Consider the following 19479-nt stretch of genomic DNA (forward strand, 5'->3'; position numbering starts at 1 on the left):
GAAAGTGAAGATGAGGAGGGCGATGAGGATGAGGAGGGCCTCAAGGAACCTTCCTATCTTGGAGACAAGTGATGATCCCAGTTGCTCTCAGGGTCCCAGCAGTCTTCAAAGTGCATCTTGCGGGGGCCATGTCCTCTGAGCAGCAAAATCCAGGTCATAGAAGGGAAAATGTGAGCCAAGATGGGACAAATCTCCTATCTTGCCATGGAGCTGCACTGCTGAGGAGATGGTGGAGAGCAGCATGGGACCCCAGCATTTCCCCCACCCCTGCACCAGGCCCAGCTCTGCAGGATGACAAGGAGGGCAAAGCTCTGTCACAAGCATCACTGACAATTATTATTTTGTTGTTGCTGCTCAACAAAATCCTACCACAATACAACACAATATCCTCTCATCATTACTAATCTAACTCTCCCTCCAGGAAATTCCAGGCAGGAAGCACTGTCTGCCAGCCGAGGTGCTTTAAGGCACAGTTCTTTAGTGGTACCTCAGCACTTTGTGTCATTATCTGGTGACAGTGAATTTAGGAAATGCCATTCAATTACCCTGCAAACTGATTAACGCATTGATGCAGTTATTTTGTTCTGCTCTATTTTATATCAGTTCTTCTGTTTTATGTATTTCTCTACTTGTTGCTGGCCGGAACACACCTCGGGTCAGTCTAGACTTTGCTGTTGATGCAGCTTTTCCCCAGGGCTTCATCAGCACAAATGGTTTGTCAGTGTGGGGAAAAATAAAATTATGCTTTAAAATAAAACCACCTGGAGATGCTGTTTTGGGGTCTGGTTGTGTCACAGCTAATGCAGCGATGGAGCTGAGGGATTGGGCCGGATCCTGAGTGCGTTGCTATAAGCCAAATGATTCCAGACACCCTTCTTCCCTGAGATATCATCTGTGCTTAAGCAGCAGGAGATATGCAGGCAGCGATCAGATAGCTGAGCTGCAAGGAGAAATATCACAAGAGCACGGCTTAGGGCAGGGGCTTTACTCGCTCTAAATTGAATTCCCATCCTCATAGGAGATCCAGTCCTGCCCCCGTGTGCATCTCTCCGGTAACAGCAATGTGTTTTGCTCCATCTTGCAGTGGGTCCAGAAGCAGGGGGAAGGAAATGCGTCGTGCATTCGTCCCTGCAGCAGCGCAGCCCATAAAGCAGGGGAAATTAATGAAAATCTTTTTTAGGTCATGGTAGATTATGGATTTCTTTGAGATAGAGAATCTCAAGAGCAGAGGAGAAGATTCTCAGAATATAGCACTGATATGAGATGGCATAATGCTGAGTTGGAAACTGGGGAGAATATCCAGGGTTACTGGAAATTTACTGAAGCACAAGGGAATGCATCGTGTGACTGCCAGTGTTTTCCCACTCACGTGGCTATAATCTTGAATACAATTACCATCTTAGAATTTGAAATAGCTGAAAGAGTTTTATTTGATCTTTTCAACGGAGCTTACATCTGTAGAAAAAAAGGCTAGAAATAATCCTGCACTCAAGCTCACTTTACTGACCCACCATCATGAAACTCCAGCAGCACACGGGGATTTGAGCAGGTGTGTTCATCTTCCTCTTCCCATTTGCAACATGTGTATGGCATTTCCTGAAGCTCACTCCTCCAAATGCGTTGAGACAGTTGTTTTTCATTCTTCCTAATGCCTGCGTCAACCCATCTGCTGATCAGCAATTATTTCTATCCCATTCCCTTCTGTTTCTTATTAATCAAGCTCTTTATGCAATCCCACATAACACTTCGCCCAGCTGCCCTGCCCTAGCTGCTACCAATTATCTCATCCTGGTTTATAGACCCTGTAGTAAGACTCTGTCCTTGCACCTCTTCCTCTCTCTGATGGAGCTTTTGGTGCAGGGCAGGCTGGATTCTCAGGCATTCAGAGGATTAAAGGTCTCCCAGAAGGAGCTTGTTAATCAAGGATGGGTGCTGGCTACACAGGAGGATGGCACCATTCTCCACCATATTCTAAAGCTCTATGAGGAGGAGATAGATGGAGCTCAGCCTGGGATGACAGAGAGAAGCAGCACAAGTTTCAGGATCCAGGGCTGTCAGACCTGGGTGTGGGGTCGTAGGTTGAAGAAGGGATAGATTGTGCTCATGTAGCCTCGCTGCAGAAGCAGCAGTGCTATCTCTCCAGCAAAGCTGTGCCTGCCTCATCCCTGGGGTGCTCAGGACCAGGTGGGATGGAGCACTGGGCAGTCTGAGCTGGTGGGAGCCAGTCCACAGCAGGGGTTGGAATGGAGTGGGTTTTAAGTTCCCCTCCATCTAAGCTATTCCTTGATCTCTGTTGATGGCTGGTGCAAGTTCTGAGGCAGCCTTGTTTTCTGCTCAGGCATTCTTGTCCCTGGGGAAAAACCAATATTAATGCTTCAGTGATTACTGCTTGCCTTCCAAATATGCTTCTGATCAGTTCAAGAAATCTGACAGTCACGTCGCTCAGGAAGCTAAGAATACAACAGAAACAGCTTTGAAAGGAACCCTTCAACTCTTGATATTTGTGAATGAGCTCCAAAGAACATTACTCATTTATTTTTCAGGAAAATGATTTCATTGACATGAACAGGCCAAAGCCTACAAGCTCTATTTTGTGACTGCAGCTCCTTACACTTTCAGCTGCATTTTTATGATTTATGTGCCCATGTTAAGGCTTGAACACCTCCCAGGATAATGAGAATAACAGTTCTGATTTCCCATTTAAAATGTAGGATGCCTTTAAGGCCATATGTGTGGATCAGGTTCCTTCTAAAGCACAAATGTGTTCCATCCCTCACTTCTTTTTCATTACAACCTTCAATCAAAAATGTGTTTTATGAGATATTTGTTTTGCCATATATCTGTGACAGAGTTGAACTACTTAGTGAAACCTCTGTTCTTCACTTAGTTGAAAGGTATGGTTTAGGGAACGTGACACTGTAAATTTATCGTGGTGTAATAGAAGGGGGGATGTGTGGACTCACCTTCTGTTTGTTGTGGCTGCAATAGTTTTATGCACTACCTGAATATTAAGCAAGCCCTTTTCATCTGCGGAGAACACCTCTTGTTTTCCAGTGAGATGAAACAACGTTCAGCTTTCAGGTTTGCTATTCTCATTGTTTCTTAATCGGGTTCACATTGATTGTCAACAGATGAATAATTCCTCCTTCTACGTGGACGTGCCTCTTAAGCTTGTGAAGTCTTAGGTAATGCTTTTCTGTTGCGATGACTGTTTCAGTCCCCTCAGTGAGCAATTAAGTGCACCAGTAAAATACAAAGGAGACTGTGGAGATATTCATTGTGCCCTCAGCATCTTCAAAAGGCGCTGCTGCCTGCCAAGCCCAGACTTCATTTCTGTAAAAGCGGAGGATGTTCCATTCTGCTGTGCCATAAAAGTCTTCTGGAGCCCAAACACGGTGTAGCGTGTGTACCGTAGCGTGCACAAGCTCAAAGGCTTTCAACAAATTAGCTTTTTTGCTTTGCCACCTTCCATACGTAATTTCACAACACCTAGTATTGAGACAGTGCTGTTGTTTGGGCAGCATAAATCACTCACTGTACTGCAGGGCGCCTTTCTTAACAAGCTGGGTGTAGTTCACCTTTTTGTCTAACTCTGCTGCGCATCTCTCTAACAAACAACTGCTCTTTACGGCTCAACTCGATAATCAATACATTTTTTTTAGTTTACAGAGCAAATAATTACTTTAGCCGATGATTTCACAAGGTTAGAAGATGGATGTATAAAGTCTGGAGCGTGAAGGCAGAGAAATATCTCTGCTGATCTCAAGAGCAACAGGTCTGCAAGTAACAGGCTGCACAGCCACCTCTGCCATGAAGGCAATGAGAGCTGCTGCCCTCCTTGGATTAGTGCTTCTCAGCTCCTTTCCTGGTAAGCTGTTTTTTGTTACATTCTCTGCTTGTATCTCTATTCCTACTGAACTAAATGTGGTTCAGGATGCCTTTAGAATCTTAAAGGGAGCTCAGCCTGCTGGAGAAGTGGTGGTTTGGTAAAACGTCAGCTCTCTTTTAATGATCTTTATCCTTGTGCAAATATTTATGTAACTCTAGCAGGATGCCTCCATCTGACATAAACTCATTATCCCCAGTAAGTCTCATAGCGCTCAAGAGAGAAAATGTATACTCTATTTCTTCCTTAGTGAGTCAAAGTTTGTATTTTCACCAAAAATTGCTACTTTTTTAATCATAGGAGATAACTTGCATATTTGAACTGGATAAAATATTTAGGAAACAAGTAATTGTCAGTGATAAAAATAATAAAAAAAAAAATTATGTGATGACTCCGTAGGGAAATTGATAATTCCAGAGGAATTTTAATCAAGGACGCTGTAACATTTTGTATTTTATAATCTCTGTTTTTTTCCAGATCTTGTTCCTGGTCAGCAATGGGTGAGTAGCAGATCTTCTGCATCATTTAGTTGTGGTTACTATGAATAGATGAATAATTCATACTCACACCATATCCTAAGGGAGTCTTGAGGGAGAAGAAAAGAAAATAAAATAACAAAGGAAGAAGAAAAAGGGCCCCCAGGAATTATATGACATTTTTCCCCCAGCAAGTAAGAAAGCATCTTTGTCAGAGAAAGATAACGTGCCACACTAGTGATAAGAGTTGGCAATTAATAATGCAGAGTGGGAGCCGTGTGGCAGAGCGTGCCAGCAGAAAATCTGCACAGCATTTCACTAACTGCCTCCATATCTCCCCTGCCTGATTCCCTAAGGACCGATCATTTTTGTCAGTTGTGTGTGTCTGCTATGCCAAAAGCCTCAGTAGTGAAACTGTGCTCATGCATCCTGTAAGGAACACTATAATTTGTTCCCACTTCTTCACCATGGAGGAATAACAGAGAATAAAATGTCCACCTGTAGCGTGGTTATGCATGGAAAACACGATGGACACGAGCAAACCCTTCCTTCCCATTCAGAACTGTCCCACTTGTGCTCTTCCCAGGCCTCCTGCAGGGAGTACCGGCTGTCAGGCAACAGGAACCTTGCCTGTCCCAGGATCTTCCAGCCTGTCTGTGGCACTGATAACATCACCTATCCCAACGAGTGCTCACTCTGCAGACAAATCCTGTGAGTACGGATCATCGTGATGGGTTCATCATGATGGCTCAGGTGGTAGCCAAAAGTCTTTTGAGTTGTGACTAATCACGGGTGGATTTCATTTTTCCTGTTTCTGTCTTCCCAGCGTGCAGGCTGTGTCTCTTCCTTGTCAAAACTCCTGAGCCTAATTAATTAGTGGGGCTGGGAGTGGAGAGGCTTGATGATGAGTGAGGTGACTCCATGGCACTACCAGGTTAACCCTTCCTCCCCTTCTCTCCTAGCCGGAGTGGGACGGTTGACAAGAAGCACGATGGGAGGTGTGTGAAGGTATGGTCCCAGCCCAGCCACTGTGTACAGTGATGGCAGAATCTCTTCCCAGCACTAATTATGTATTTAAAATGTACGGCTCCCAACGCATCGGAAATGTAACAGAAAGGGAGAATTTCAGATCTTCAGGATATATATATGTGTATTAATTTCATTTTGAACAATGCAAATCTGTTTCAGTGGTGAGTTTTGAGATGTCATCTTGTGTAGCACAGCTGACTTAAAAACAGAATCTTTTGATTTCAGTAATGCTTTGGTGTTGTTGAAATAGTTCCCTTTAGACTTAAATAGAAGTTTGTTGAAATTAAGAAATTCCCCGAGGAAGTTCGAATTTTGACTAAATCATAATTTTATAACAGAAGAAAAAGGATTCCATCAGAACATCTACCCTGAGGTTTGTTTATCAATACATGGAGCTACCACGAAGTGGAGAAGTGTCTCTATTTTTAGATTAGAGAGATAATGTAAAGAAACACTCCGGCTGTGCAATTTAACATAATGCTACAATTTTCACTTCAGTACACTCAGAGTAATGGCAGGAACACCGAGGTGAGCGTCAGCTCCATTTTCAAGTGGAGCAGACATTTCACAGCAGCAGTTGCTGCCACGTAGGGCATGCTAGGCACAGATCCTGCGTGGTGGCATTTGTGGTGGGAAGCCCCAAGATGACACCAACAATGGGTTCATTTTGTGAGCCCATCCCCTCCAGGATCCTACTGGGCTCACATCCTCAAAGGTAGAAATTCACTTGTCTGTCTCCCTTGCCCGCACTGCTTTGGGCTGGAAGCTCACATCTCCATACAGCCCCACTCACCATGAGTCTGGGGATGGGAGATACCTCTCACACCACGCACCATTACACAGGGCTGATTAAAGTGTTGTTCTGTGGCTGTTTCAGGTTGATTGCACTGGCTACATGAGAGCAACTGGTGGGCTGGGGACAGCCTGCAGCCAGCAACACAGCCCGCTCTATGCCACCAACGGGGTCACCTACAGCAACAAGTGCACCTTCTGCTCAGCAGTGGCGTGAGTGGTGGGTCACATCCTGGGTACTGGGATCTGGGTGTTGGTGTTTGGGGAGTATTGAGGCTTCTGGAGTGGCTGTGCTGTGCTGGTTCATTATCAAATTGCTTTCTTCCCCAAGGAATGGAGAGGACATAGATCTGCTCACTGTTGGAAAACAACCTGAGGTAAAGCTTGAAAGTCTGCACTATGAACTGTTGTTATAATACATTACACAACACAAATTCAATGAGTCAGAGCTATGTAATAGCAATGTCTGCACTGTGCTGGTGTATTTGTCCTGGAAAAAGGATTTGATGAAAATAGCTCAAGTATGTCAGGGTCAGGGGATGCTGAACAAAACCGCTGGCTCCAGCGTCAGCATCACCTGCACAGCTCCTGATAGGAGTTGATGTTGAGAGCATAGTTCAGATGGTGTCTGTGCTAGAGGTGCTTGCTTCTCCTGGTGAGTGTGGGGCTCATACAGCATCAGCTGTCATTACTTGGGTGGGAGGACTTCATACTGTGCCATTTGAGACACACTGCTTCTTGGCAGCCCCTCTGCTGGCTGCTGAACCAGAGCAAAGCAGGCAGCAGGCAGCCAGCTGAGGAGCACTGCTTTGGCTATGTCACTGCTTCTGAGGGTAAATTTAGTAGATCTTTCCTTCTGACTTCTCACTTTGTGCTCTGCTGGACAAGCGCATTAGGATTCGCAGAGTTGCTAGAACAACGGGGGCCTGCACCTGAAAAAATGTCTTTTTGCTTTGCCATAACATAAATGTAAAGCACTCATGTAGGAAAACACAGCAAACAAAGGCTTCTCAATATGTTCTTGCTCCATTACCTACAGATTGACTGCAGTGAATTCAAGAGCACCGATGTCTACTGCACTAACGAGTACATGCCCCTTTGTGGCTCTGACGGCGTAACATATGGGAACAAATGCTACTTCTGCATTGCAGTTTTGTAAGTACAGTGCTCCCCATGCAGCCATGAAACCACTGCTGTGCTGGAGTACAAAGGCAGAAGCTGCCAGGGAGCCCTTGTGCTCCCGTTATCCCCTTGGTAAATCTGTTCTCATCCCCAACCTGATCCCAGCACTCCCTCTGCTGTGCCCTCCCCAAACACTGCAGATCTTAAACAGGTGAGCCTTATACTCCCCTCATCACTAAATTCAGATTCTCATTTGCGGGCTCACAGCACTCCCTGTGAGAGTAATTTGAATGCTAACTGTAGGAGTATCCAAAATTACAGGGTTTGTCCCAGATCTCTTTAACATGACAAAACGTGTAACCTGGGGAATCAGGAGAGAGGTGAAGGTGTAACTGGAACAGCACGGAGCATTGGCTTGTCCATGTGAAGTCAGCAGTAGCACCATCAGGGCTATAAAACCATCTTCCATGTCAGTGATTTTGGCTTCCTCCTTTCTCTGCAGGAGGAGTCATGGATCTCTGTCTCTCCAGCATCGTGGAGAATGCTGAGTGCTGGAGCACAGCCTTTACCCTCATTCATCTTTCACTTCCAAAGCCTGCCATTCCAACATGTTCTTCCCTGCTCTCTGTTGTACATTGCTTTCTGCCTTGACCCATCAGTAAATCAAAGCCAGCAACTCTCATTCCTGTGGACTTGTGTGTTTTTTTTATTTATTGTTATTATTATTTTTCCAGGGCAGAGGTAAAAGTCTTCAGGCTTTTAGGCACTTATCTGTCAGGCAGGAGAAGTTTTGAAATAAACCACAATAAAGACCAAAGTGCAACGCCCATCACACAAAAGCCTAAGCCCTCACAGAAGTGCGTCACCCCATTCCAACCATCAGAAGAGGAAACATGTTGCTATAAAATACTGCTGCTCACCCCAATTCTGTGTCTTATAGCACATAAATGGATTTGTTTTAAGGGCCAAGATGGAGCTTTGTAGAAGCACGGAGCCTTGGCATGGAGGAAACATGGCTTTGACACACCTGGGCAATGGGCAAGTCTGGCAGCATGTTACAAGGAGGTTTATGGCAAAGGGAGGAGGCTATATCTCATAAGGAAGAAAATTAGGAACTGTTGCTTCCTTGAAGGGCGTGTCCCTTGAGAGTGTGGTGATCAGCAGAAAATTGCATCCAGCTAGGCAAGGCTGTAATGAGCCTAATGAGGACCAGAGGAGAAACTAGATTGGGCTCAGGTTTCTTGGAAAAGAGATCTGAAAAGCTGCACTAGGAATGTTTGAGGCAGAGGAAAGAGAAAGGACTCTTCAGGAAAAGGTTTGGGGTTCTTCAGGCCTAGAAAAGAAAGGACAGAAGGCGTGCTTGGAAGATCCAAGGTAGTTTCTATTTGCAACGAAAGGTGATGTATGGGTGATGCATGTGAGCATTCACAGTGATGTGCTATCTCTTTGGGTGAGTCAAGGAATGAGTATGCAAACAACAGGCAAAAAGTCCCAAGTGCCTCCACTCATGTCACCTTCCCCTTCCTTTCTCCACCTCCCATTCTCTCATTACGTAGGAAGACATTCAGCTGTTCAGGCTGAGGAACAAATAATGAGGACAAAATCTGTGACTTCCAAGTTTTTCTCTGGCTTTATTTCCTGAAATAAACTGTATCTTGACCTAGAAATCTTACGGGTGCTTCCCACAAGAAGATGAGAAGCTGTCCTTTAATAGTGCATCAGGGCAGTTGTCCATCCTAGGAAGATGGATGGAACTTTGAAATGTTTATTCTATTAGTACAGGGAGTATAAACCACAGTGTGCTCTGTGCCTGCTGGTGAGAAAAGGTAAACTGGAGAGCTGTGAGTGTACTCCCTGCTAATCTGCCTAGAAAGGAAAAAAATAGCCAAGAAATAGTGTAAGCCACTACTGAATGTGAGCAGAGACCTTTAGTGAAGGACACAGCTCAGCTGTTGGCCAGGAGGTTTGTTGAATTATCACAGAGCTGTAGAGTTTTGGTCAGAGCAGGAGGGTGCCTTCAATAATAAGATCCCATGGTAGGCCTCTTCCACAGTGTGCTGGAGCAAGTCTGGTACCTGCTCAGGAGCAAAAAAAGGCTTTGGAAAAGTTCAGAGAAGGCCAATGTCTTACAGGGAAAGGGAGAGCAAAAGACAAGTGCAGAGCATGTGGCTGTATAGACAAAAACTCTTCAGAAAATGGAAAAGGTTTTTGTCAAGTAAGCCCAGAGGTTGGCCCAGTGCAGGTAAAGACTTGGCTAGGTAAGAGTGAGGCTCTGCCCAGCCATACCCATTCCTCTGTAAGGCAAATCCCAGGTGCCTTTGTCTTGTCCAGTCCTGTTCCATTCCCATTTTTCTGAGAAATCAGAGAAACTGAACTTCCCAGCCTACAGCAGCAAGCAGCCCGCTTCATAGGTTATAAGAAGTGCAAAGAGGAGTGATAAGGATAATCACCACTTCGCTAATTTAGTCTCTTCCTCCCAGCCCGCAAAGGACTGGTCCCTGTGGTACATTTTCTAAGGCTTTTCCCAGTCAGTGATGCTGCAGCAAATGAAACGTTTGGATAGATATAGAGCTGAGGTATTAGTGCTGGGGCAGCGAGCAGTGTCTGGAGCTAGAAAAGGCAAACAAGGAATTCTGCAAGTGGCAGAACTAAGCATGATTTTGAATAGCACTGCGGCTGACGGACTTGTAAATTATATGAGAAGCTGTGTTGTGAGCTCACCCTAATAGACATCTGAGAACTCACCTGTCAATCGCGGTTCTTCTGTTATGTGGGTTTTATGGTGTCTAGTGAGCTGCAAACTCTAATGCTTTCCCAGGTGTAGGGCGGTCGTGGCATTGCTCTCCTACAGAAACTCTCACTTGCAAGCTGAAGATGTTTGGGAAATCCTTGGTTGCTAGAAAAATATATTAAAGTGCATTTTTTGTTTGTTTGTTTTCCATTCTTGTGTGAAATTTTGTTGGAATCACAGAATCATAGAGGTTGAAAGAGAAACTAGGGAAATTATCAAGTTCAATCCCTTGCTAAAGCAGGCTTCATACAGTAGGTTGCAGTTACAAAATTTGCTGGGGAAATGAATATGAAGATCTGTCTATAAAGAGTGTTCCCATAACACTTGTTTCTTTAAGAAAGCATGCTGAAATTTTAAAAGCTGTGCCTATCTGAAGAGATATTTTGCAAGTGGTGCAACTAAATGCTACTCTTGGTGGAGAGATGGCTGGAGATGGGTTGATGGCTGGCTGATGTTAGTGGTCTTTTCCAACTTCAATGATTCTATGATTCTATACTCTTTACACAGCTGGAAATAGAGTGAGAGTCTCCTGATTCCGCACCAAATTCCTATAATTGATGCTTGCTGTGGAAGCGTATGTTTGTGAATGTAAAACTGGAAAACATTGACAGCTATAGTTTAAATAGTTCAGGGAGGAGAGGCGGCTGTCCTATGTGGGACTCTGCACACGGCTATGAGAGCATCGGTGTGCTTCTCCACCCCAACCCAGCAAATTTAGAACCATCCTCAAAAATAGCCAGAGAACAACGCATAATTGGTTTCACAGACAACACATTCTCATGCTGTGATTTATTTCGTAATGTCTGGTGAGTGTCATCATGCCGTGCTCAAAGCCTTGGAGCTGGCATTCAGCGAGGACCCAGAGAATGAAAATTACCAGCTTCCCCGATGAATCACCACTTTGAAAATTCACCCTTGTGAGAATCCTGTGACTATTCAGAAAAAAAAAAAAAAAAAAAAACAACCAAAGATATTACAGGTCCAAGTTTATCACTCATGTAATTAGCCCTTTCTAAGTTTGATGTGGACAGGGCGGCATTCCTAAAGCACCATAAACACGGCCATGACCAATAATGGCTCTAGAAACGAAGTGAAGAAGTTCTCACAATTAAGGTGAGGAATGAGGGCAGCAGCGGATAGGTACATAAATACACAGAGGCAGGGCCATGAGCACGCTGTGGGTTTGTGGCTGAGACAACACCTCCCAAACTGGTCGATTGCTGGGGACTAAAAGAGCAGCATGAAGGCAACAGGCACCTCGGTGCTCCTCAGCCTGCTGCTGCTGCTGTCGTTCTTCTCGGGTAAGTTATATTTCTGTAGCCTAGAAAGAAAACTTTATGACAAGAGCAACTTCGGGGAGCCTTGATCACTGGATGACGGGCTTGAAGAGAAAGCTGAGCAAGTAGAAAATATCTGTGGGACTTGCTTGCTCGCGTCACATATTTCCATTCCTCGTGTGCCTCCGCAGTGAATAACACTGTGGAGGTGTCACTGGGAGACAGAATGAGCAAATTGTAAGCAGCTCGTTCAGCAAATGCACCAAAGCAGAGTGTAATCATGAGTTTTGGTAGAAATGTTTGCTGGAGAGTTTTGCTGAACCAGTTAGAGAAGAAACTCATACCTCAGGGTCATCAGCTCCTGTTTTGATTCTAAGCATTTGGTAGTTGGTGTTTTCCTCAGAGATGCGGCAACATAATTAGATGAAAGTTTCAGCTACCAAATACATTGCAGAGGAAAGCTTGAAAATTAAATTCAAATGTCCTCAAGGAACCAGAACAAAGAGGGCAAATTGAAAGGATCCAGCGTTTATTTATCTTGAGGTTTACACATCCCTGTGTTGGTCTGGGGAGGCTGGCTGATGGTTTGGGGATGTGTAGGGCATATAGGTTGTTCGTGTCCAGCTGAACCGAATGTGGAAGCGTTGTGGTGGCCATTATTGAAGACTGCAGATCAAGAATTATTTATACTTGTTTTTCTGTGAATAATTTGAATAAAGAATTCACTTGAGAAAATTGCAGGCTGTGCATGGAGAAAAGAGGTGAATTACTTTGTACACATCATTAATTATGAAATATTCATCTGTCTTTAATTGAGTCTTAATTGGGACTGGGTTCCGTCAGAGTGCTAAAGCTTCTTTCCAAGGCCAGGCAGAATAGCAGCAAACTCTGTGATATCAAATAAAATAAACAGATGCCAAGAGACATTCTCACAAAATCTTGTGTAGATGCATGTAATATTTATAAAAATTATCTAATGAGCTATTTTGTAAATAATATGCAGATAGCTCTAATGGCTGCTTCCCCGTTCAGCCCAGCTGAGGATGTGACAGATACACAAATGGCAAGGATCAAACCCTGAAAGGCATCACAGCAGAAGCTGGGTGGGGTGATGGATACTGGTCCCGCTGGGTGTGATGCTGCAATGCTCCCAGCCTGCACCCTAACCAAGAGGGGTGTCCCATTGTAATGTGCCCCAGCTCCTGCAGAGCTGTGTGCAGCCCACTCACTGTCAGACACCATAGGATCCATCCCATGGCTGTGAACTGGCCCCACACAGAGTTTGCAGGCTGGAAATAGCAAAGAGGATGGACTGACTGTCTCCAAGCCCAGAGCCTGTGCCTGCAGCAGGTATTTTTGCTCTGTCACTGTCTGGCACTGCCTGTTCTGCCCCAGATCACGCCAGGCTATCCCTCTGTATCTCATCCGGATCAGGCTGTTCCAGAAACCTCAGGGCTGTGCTGTTCTGCAGATGGCTCTGATGCTGGCTGCAGGGTCTCCTCCTCCATCTCCCCTGTGTGCTTTTGTCACCGTTCTGGCCAGTTTTGTAATTCAGAGGTGCAAGAGTCTAAAAGCCATAAGACTCAATGAAGCTTTAAAATCTCTGCTGAGAGAGGCTCAGCTCTGACATAGCTCCCTGCTTCCCTGGTGGTGGCTGCCTGCCAGGGAGATGGGTTTATGTGTCTGCGGTGCAGTTAGCAGCTGAATGACTGATTACATGGTATTTTAGTAACATTTTTCAAATAGCAAAATACTGAAAAGCAATTCCGATAATGTATTTCCTACCCCTCCTCCACCACACAGAATGGCAGAGGAGGGAAAACCTGGTGTGTGTTGTGCTGCAGTTTGTAAAGGGATTTGTGACTGGTTCAGTTCTCTCAGAAAATAATGCTAATGTGTATAAAATCTTTGTTTGTTTGTTTGTTTCAATTCTAGGTGTAGCAGCTCAAGACATTGAAGAGGTTAGTGCAGCTCTTTCTGCTTTCTGAATCCGCATTTTCTCCTGGCTCTAGAAGAATGCTTTTCTAACAGATCTTGGTGCATGCTGAACTGCTTTGGGTTTTGCTGGGAGCAGGTGGGTCCTGCCAAGGTCCCCCAGTGCTTCGGAGTGCTCACACAGCACACAGCTGACACAGGGGTGTCAGCTATGGCCACAACAGAAACGAGTCGGTGGGACGATTAGCTGGTTTAGTACATGCTCCCCACGGTTTGATCCAGCGCAGGGCTGTGCTTGCAGTATTGCTTTTGTCTCTCTGCTCCTCCATGAAACGGATGTGAAATCAGGAGCGATAGACTCCTTTAAACTAAATCCGTAACTGGGGCTTGTCCAAATGCCGATTCACTTCATAGAACCATTGAGGATGGAAAGAGCACTAAGGTCATCGAGTCCAACCAGCCCATGCCCAGATCGCTGTGTATGGCAGCCCCAGGCCATGCAGTGCTGTGAGCCGCGTGGTGCCAGGTGCTCATGTGGGGCTGCATCAGTGCTGATGCTCTCCCCATGTGCCCAGGTGAACCCACTCATGTCCTTGGGACACCAGGGCTGCCCCCAGGTGGTGACAGTTTCCCTTCTCAGCCACAGGGCAGGATTTCCCCCGTTTTGGCCAGTTTTCTGACAGGACTTCATTTTTCAGTAAGCAGGCCATGCCTCACTGCTGCTTTGGGCCTCTGGGCTGGAAGAAGATCACACTAGCGATCTTGTTTCCTGCTTGGAAAGCGAAACCTGATGGTTTATTTTTGATTTCTTTTGCAGATCTGCAAAGAGTTCTTACACAGGAGCGTGTTCTGCACAAGGGAGTCCAACCCTCACTGCGGCACGGATGGCGTGACGTACGGCAACAAGTGTGCCTTCTGCAAGGCTGTGCTGTAAGTGGGGGCGGTGGGTTATGGACCCACGCAGAGATGGTCCACTTCCAGCCCCACACTGCTGCTCCCCTCACACAGAGCAATCCCTGGCCATAGAATCATAGACCTAGACAATGGCTAAGGTTGGAAAAGACCTCTAAGTTTGTCTAGTTCAAATGTCAGCTCCTCACCAGCATGCTTGGGAATATTTCAGCTTAATATTGATTCATTTCTAGGCTTGGTGTGATGCTCATAGCCATACAGAGATGGCACACGCCCTGGGAGGCCACTGAACCTGCCTAGACCTTCTGCATAGGCTAAATTGATGCTCATTTTCCTCTGTATGCCACAGGCTGAAGCTCTCCCTGTCCACACCTCTGGATGCTGAAGTGTCTGGAGGAATGTAAGATTATGCATGCCAAATTATTAGAGGAAAGTCATAGACTCATAGAATCAGAGGTTTGTTTGAGTCGAAAAGGACCTTCAAAGGTCACCTGGTCCAACACCCCTGCAATGAACGGGGCAAGTGCTGAAATGAAAGTCTGAATGGACTTAGTGGAAAAGTACACAAAATCTCAGAGGAAGGACTGGAATTTCTCCTCTCCTGTCTCCTCTAAAGGAGCTGTAATAGGAGCCGACACCTCTGGACCGAAGGCCTGCAAAAAATTGATTTATCCTTATCAATCCTGCACTCTGAAGGCTGCCTTATCCTAAGGGAAATTAGAGAGGAGGGAAAGATGGCTTGATGCTCCCTGTGAGGCACCAGAGTCAGGCAAATGATCTTGTTCAGAGGGACAAACTCCCTGTCCCAGCTGCTGTGTCTGTGCTGGATGCTATACACTGCTTTGTTTCCATACTGCTCCTTTTACAGGAGGAGCGGAGGGAAGATACGATTGAAGCACATGGGGAAGTGCTGAGCCTGAGCACCAACCACTGATCCTCATCGGTCACAGGCACAGGAGCCTGGGCACAGCAGCAGCTGTCCTTGTCTCTGCCATTCTGCTCAATAAAATAAAACTCAGCACACCTCTTTGGCTGGATTCCTTTTTCCACAACACCCGGATAAGCCTTTCATGCAGCTGTGCTAGCAACTGAAATGTTTACTGCACTGTCCTGTTACATCATCATCTTAGAATCAAAGAATCATAGAATTCCTATCGGGAGGTACCATGCTGCCTGAGCAGGAGCAATGATTCCCACAGCTCTGCCCTCCCTGCCACTGCCACAGCTCTTCCATGCCATGCCATGCCATCCTACTGACAGATGGACACATGGCCACACTGCTTGACTGTCCCAGGGTGGGTGACAGCATGCAACTTTGCCTCTCAGTGGTCTCCCCAGATGTGTCCCTCTCACTGAGGTGCGAGCATGAAGGTGGCAGAGAGCTGTGGGTGGTGTGGCTGTGGATGCCTCATCTGCTTGGGAAGCCAGAAGCAGACAGGATGAGGCTAAGGAGCGTTGCTGCATTTAAGCCTGCACCAGGAAGATGGCAGGGGAGGCTGGCTTTAGGCAGAAGCACAGAGACTTCACTTTCCTCGTTTGTCCTAAAAGAGGGCTTTGCCTCGAAGACTGTAAACTCACCAGCATTAGTTTGCAGTTGCACACAAACTTGATTTCTTTCTTTAGTTTTCACACTGCTGTTCTCTCTCTCCTTGATGCTGGCTGGAAAATCCTTCTTTGTGCCAACCAGAGAAAATTAAGCCTACAGTCTCTCCCCATTCGCTGTACAAAACATACACAGGGAAATGCTTGTGGCATCCCCTTGTTAAAACGTTGGCAGCACATCAATGGGACTCTACTCACTTAATGTTAAACACTTAAGTTTCAAAGGGAGCTTCAGATTTTATCATGAGGTCAGCCAACTCATTTTGCAAACACCTTTACGCTGAACATCTCAGCTCCTGGACGGTGTTTGGGCAGAGCTGAGTGTTTGCCTGTGGTGCCACACTGCAGGCTTTGAAGTGAATTGGGACATTATATTTTGTAGCCAAGGAGAGTTGTAATTTGCTTTGTTCCAAATTCAAATGTTTCTTTAGTAAACATAACAGCTAGGCATCCAGAACATGAAAAGATCGAGGGGAGGAAAAAGCACCTCCTGCCTGAGGACAACTGATCACAAAGGACCCCAGTGAGTTGCGGGAGGACCTTTATCATCCTCTCTATTGTCTGAATTAGGATGAGCCCTGCATACCCTTTCCAATTGGAGTTACCCTGTGAGCCAATTTGTGGCTCTGGAATAGTGCTGTATCTCAATACAGTTTTTCAGATGGAAAGAGACATTTTAATGAGAGGGGAGATATGGGACATTTCTATGCCTCAGATGGCTCTTGGCGACTCCAAAAGCCTCATGGTATATCCCCATGCCTAATCCTTTTTAATCTGGAGGCTGAAATAACAAGGACAGATCACAAGAGAACAGAAGCAGCGAGACTTCTCTGTTTTATAATCAGCCGGCATTCTGCTCTTTCAGCGCAAGCAGCAAATAGAACCACCTCTGTACCCCTCCAGACCCAACCACCACCCCCGGCAACACTGTGGCAGACTGGAGAAGGGTGGCTCTGCTCCTCCTTGCCTCAGTTGGTGGTGTCAGCACTGACTGTAACCAGAGCTCTCCTTGGCCCCAGCTGGGCTTAGCCAGGTAAACTTCCCAGGAGCTGGCGGGTGGTCTCGTCCATTTCGCTTTCCTCCAGCAGCTGTTCCCCTTAACAAGCATACAAGTGCCTGAAGCAGGAGCAGGCAGTGCAGAAGATGAGCTCAGGCAAGGACATGGCATGTGGGGATCCATGGTGTTGTGCAATGCAGCTGATGTTACATACATGCAAAGCAGACCTCAGCAATCGCCCAACGACTCATAACTGCAATCATGGAACGCAATTGCATCTGGAAGTATAAAAACACAATGATACCAGGAAGCTCTTGTTAATGGCACAGCCATTTTGGAGCAATTTGCCCAGGTGGGGAGAGCCCTCGTAGCGCCTTCGGTCACAGGGAGTGTTGTGAGTGCCCCCATGGCTGCTCCCAGCCCCCAACCCAGGGAGATTGGGGTCACTTAGCTGTAACCTTTGAACACAAGGACAGTGAGCCCTCTGGCCTGGAGGGGGGAGGTTCTTTGGGATGTGCATGGAACTATCTGGGCTGAGCTCTCGGCTATGTCCAGCTGCAGTCCTGGGCACATACTGAACCAGAAACCAAGCATTCAGCTGGTATTTTTCCTTTAATTTCCTTCCTCCACATTTTAAGTTGTGGGATTTTTTTTAATTTTTTTTTTTTTTTTTTTGACAGCTTTGAAAGATGAGTGAGTCACGAAACACTTGAGATCTCTCCTCTATTAGATAACAGAGCAACTCTGCAGCTCTTCCTCTCCCCGGGGAGGGAGTTCCTTGGACCAAGGGCCAAGGCTGGATGAGAACTGTCCCAGCACCACGGTGGCTGCTCCATCACCTGACACAGCCCCTCTGCAGTGAAATAAGGGAAGAATTACATCTCCGCATGGCTGCTCTCACTGAACAAAAAGCACTGCTCACAGCTGAGCACCCTGATGAAGGGGAAGGAGCATCTCCACATCTCCATCACAAGCTCTGCTCTGCTGGTGATGCGGCTGACACCATGGTGTGCCCTGGCTCCTGGCCCATTTAACTGCTGTGCACCAATGCCTCCTCCCCAGCATAGCCCTGTGTCCCTGTCACAACTCATTGGAATCCTTTGTCCTACTTCTTCCCTTGACATTCACAGCTCTTGATAAGGCTTTTTGAGCTACTGCGGGATGATGTAGGGTGGTGGTTCCTGCGGCAGTGTTCCAAGCTGGGCAGGGAGATCAGCATTCTGTTGTTCCTGTTCCCAGGGGATTGGGACAGACTGGAAGGGACTTTGGGACTAGTGGAAGAGTATCTCCAGAAGCCAGGGCAGATTGCTCAGGGCTTTGTCCCATCCAGATTTGAAGACATCCGAGGGTAGAGAACACGCAGTCTCCCTGAGCTGCCAGTCCCAGAGTTTGACTGTCACCATGGTGAAGACTTTTTGCCTTCTCTCCATTTGCAACCTCTTTCCTTTCAATTGCCCCATCTCTCTGCCATGCACCACTGGGGAGCCCAGCTCTGTCTGGTAAGGAGCCCCCTTAAAGAGCCACAGCATCCTTCTGAAGTGTCCATCTCACCACTCAGCTCACTTGCCTCAGCAAGTGCTCCAGCCCTCAACTCCCATTTTTATTATGTTTCTATCACTGGATATGGGAGGGAAGGCAGAGCTGTGGGGCCAAGAGAAATGATTGCTCAGGAGACAGATGGGAGAACTGTATTGCAAGGCACTGAAAAGATATTAAAAGTGACATTTGCAGGAAACAGTAGAAGGGTATCTGTGTGTGTTGGATCCTTTAAGGATTAGAGAGCAGCTGAGCTTTGGGATGAGAGGGTTCCCAGATGCTGTGAATCAGCTAACAGATCCCTCCACCCCATTGTTGGTGGTGAAGTTAAATAGAGGCCCAGGGGAAACATTGAGGTTGTTTTTTTTTTTTTTTATGGACTCCAGAGCAAGGAGAAGGTAAGGGGGTTGTGTTTTGGAATGGGAGTGGAAGAGTTGGTTTGTTTCTCCTCTCCCCAGAATAAGTAGTGTGGTGTAGGAGCGTCTCATTGGAGTAGCCGCACTAATTGTGGCTGGTGTTAGTGTCCTATAATGTTGCTCCAGAAATGGCTTATAACGATGTATGTGTATTACCACAATACATGAAGGGAGAATAGGGGAGAAAGATATAAGATGTATGCCCTAAGAAAAGTGGGTGACACTTAAAGAAGTACTTGCTTTATAGCTCTAGTGATATCTTTGAGACGTTCTGAACCTATAGGGCATGAGGGGACCGGAGCTTCAGGAAGGTCAGCTCTAGGGGTTTCTGGAGGGAGCAGGGATTGAGCCTCAGACCGGGTCTGAAAGAAAAGGCCATAGCTGAGATCTGCTGGGCCTGGGGCGCTGCCCTGAGCAACCTGGGGCTGGCCCTAAGGAGCAGCATTAGTGGCTGCAGCAGGGCTGGCTCTTGTGCCCGGTGTGTGGGGTAAGGTGGGAAATGTAGGTGCTGCACAATGTGGTGCTTCTGATCTAAAACTGCTCTGTTAATTAGGAGAGATGTTGGTGTTATGGGAAGGGCTGGCTGTAGCAGTTCTGGCTTTCTTCCCAAAGAGCTCTGCGTCCTTCTCTGCAGGGTAATATGTGATAAAAACATCGGCGGTGACTGCGGTGCCCAGGGCGCATCCTGCTGGCGCTGTCAGCGGCGCT

The 19479-nt window shown here is 46.5% G+C and overlaps 2 protein-coding genes across 2 annotated transcripts; both read left to right on the forward strand.

Annotated features, from left to right (window-relative positions):
- Nucleotides 1–3666: 3666 nt before the first annotated feature.
- LOC104913262 (ovomucoid-like) lies at nucleotides 3667–7987 on the forward strand. The gene is made up of 8 exons (XM_031555707.2): nucleotides 3667–3868; nucleotides 4364–4386; nucleotides 4949–5073; nucleotides 5325–5370; nucleotides 6269–6396; nucleotides 6515–6560; nucleotides 7223–7338; nucleotides 7808–7987. The coding sequence occupies exons 1-8, from the start codon at nucleotides 3811–3813 to the stop codon at nucleotides 7851–7853; spliced, it is 588 nt and encodes a 195-aa protein (XP_031411567.2). The 5' UTR covers nucleotides 3667–3810; the 3' UTR covers nucleotides 7854–7987.
- Nucleotides 7988–11269: 3282 nt separating this feature from the next.
- Nucleotides 11270–15231, forward strand: LOC104913263 (serine protease inhibitor Kazal-type 6-like). The gene is made up of 4 exons (XM_010719011.4): nucleotides 11270–11397; nucleotides 13309–13334; nucleotides 14126–14238; nucleotides 15089–15231. Exons 1-4 carry the CDS (start codon nucleotides 11337–11339, stop codon nucleotides 15132–15134), a joined length of 246 nt encoding a protein of 81 aa, XP_010717313.1. The 5' UTR covers nucleotides 11270–11336; the 3' UTR covers nucleotides 15135–15231.
- Nucleotides 15232–19479: the final 4248 nt, after the last annotated feature.

Source organism: Meleagris gallopavo, chromosome 15, assembly GCF_905368555.1.
Source record: "Meleagris gallopavo chromosome 15, MGAL_WU_HG_1.1, whole genome shotgun sequence".
Taxonomy (NCBI): Eukaryota; Metazoa; Chordata; class Aves; order Galliformes; family Phasianidae; genus Meleagris; species Meleagris gallopavo.